Source organism: Crocuta crocuta, unplaced genomic scaffold (genome assembly GCF_008692635.1).
Source record: "Crocuta crocuta isolate KB4526 unplaced genomic scaffold, BGI_CrCroc_1.0 scaffold1269, whole genome shotgun sequence".
Classification (NCBI taxonomy): Eukaryota; Metazoa; Chordata; class Mammalia; order Carnivora; family Hyaenidae; genus Crocuta; species Crocuta crocuta.
Genome location: NW_027531335.1, coordinates 296,352 through 298,043, shown reverse-complemented (window position 1 = coordinate 298,043; position 1,692 = coordinate 296,352). Strand labels below are relative to the sequence as shown.

The 1,692-nt window shown below is 40.0% G+C and overlaps 1 protein-coding gene across 1 annotated transcript in view; it reads right to left on the bottom strand.

The window, feature by feature from the left end:
• The window catches only part of DOCK11 (dedicator of cytokinesis 11), a 147,138-nt gene that overhangs the window by 55,265 nt on the left and 90,181 nt on the right, over positions 1-1,692 (bottom strand). The window contains exon 37 of the mRNA XM_077771917.1: positions 854-996. Within this exon, the coding sequence (XP_077628043.1) occupies positions 854-996 (143 nt within the window). The remainder of the gene's footprint in view (positions 1-853; positions 997-1,692) is intronic.

Below are 1,692 nucleotides of genomic sequence, written 5' to 3'. Positions count from 1 at the left end.
CTTGATTTTATTATTAGCTCAGGATCCATCTGCTCAGGGCATTTGTTTTTATTATCAGTCCTTATTACGAAGCCAGTGCCGCTCGCTTGCTTGCCTGCGACCTCCAGAGGGTTGCATGGAAACCAAAGTATGTTCTTGGACTTTTCATTACTCTTTGCTCTTCAGAGGATCGCTTCCATGTACAGAACCCGCTGGCTTCCCCAGCTGGGCAACATTTCTCTCCCCGACGGGTCCTCCCCGTCAAGAGTCCAACCCGTGTGAAATCGACCTTTGTCAAAACAGGATTTATTTACCGTTCATTGATTTCTGCAGCCAGCCCAGGATGTGCGATCACTTAAAAATCACTGAATGAACAGACATTAGATATACTAAACAGATTTTACATATACCATGTTATTAAGATGCTATTTTCCATGCGGAGGGTGCAGAGCTTGCCTGGGATTCTCTCTCTCTCCCTCTCTCTCTGCCCTTCCCCTGTTCATGCTCTCTCTCAAAATAAATAAGCTTAAAAAAAAAATCCTTTAAAAAAAAGAAAAGATGTCCCTATTTGTACTGAAGTTTAAGAGTAGGAATGAAGGATGTCCGGTGTAAAATAATATGATGAGAACAGCAATTCAGTGAGAAAAAGTTCATTTCTTTAATACTGAACTAGTGGTGGTTTTTCANCCATGTATATGTTATTAGATATCCATGTATGATGAAAGGATTGTATATAAGCACAGAGGCACGCAGAAATGTCCACGAATGTAAAGTCATTTCCAGTCGTACTGGTGATTTAAGCTAGAATTGCTTTAAGGTTACACAGCATTACGTGTATGTTTCAAATGGGTATCCTACCCATGTTTTCACTTACTGTGATTAAGTGTAAAGGAACTTTCCAGGCTACTAAGATGCTGAAGTCGGGCCTGCATTACTCCTGATCTGTTTCGCAGAGCTGGCATGGTTTGCGATTTTCGGTCTATCCCAAGGTGCTTTGACAGCCAGGCATCATGCACCCTTAAAATAAATTTTAAAGTTAGGAAATGGAGTACTCTAGTAATAGACCTCATTAGATTAAAAAAAAAACCAAATTAATAAATGATTAGGTTTCCACATAAACAGCGTACTATGTTCAATTTTCTGTCAACTATTATTACCTGCCTTAAATGAGGCATCACTGGAAACTGTACGGAGTTTCAAGGTCTATTTATTTTTTTACTGTTAAAAGATTTTACTTTTAAGTGACTGCTACACCCAATGTGGGGATCGAACTCCCAATCCTGAGATCAAGAGTCACACTGTCTACAGACTGAGCCAGCCAGGCGCCCCATAACAGTGTACTCTCAAAGCTTTTACTTTGAGAGTATGATAAAAGAACTGAGAAAAAAAAAAAAGGTTCTTGCTTCCCTCCTTCTCAAAAACATCGGAGTTAAGTGGCCAACACTCCGGTAAGACTCAGTCTTTTCTCAAAAGGTGAGAAGGGCAAGAGTCCGAGAATACAGGGAGAGGGGATACTCAGAGTTGAAATGTGGTGGGGAGAGTTCCTGGGGTTAGGTGTGCAAGAATGAATGCCAATCTATTCTGTTTCTGGACTGGAGTGAAATCTGGATCAGAAATTTTTACTCTGTAAACATGTCTATTAACGGATGTGCCAATTTTTGTTTTCCTTCAGTTTTAAGATACCGTTTAAAAAAAATTATGGCTGGGTTTTAA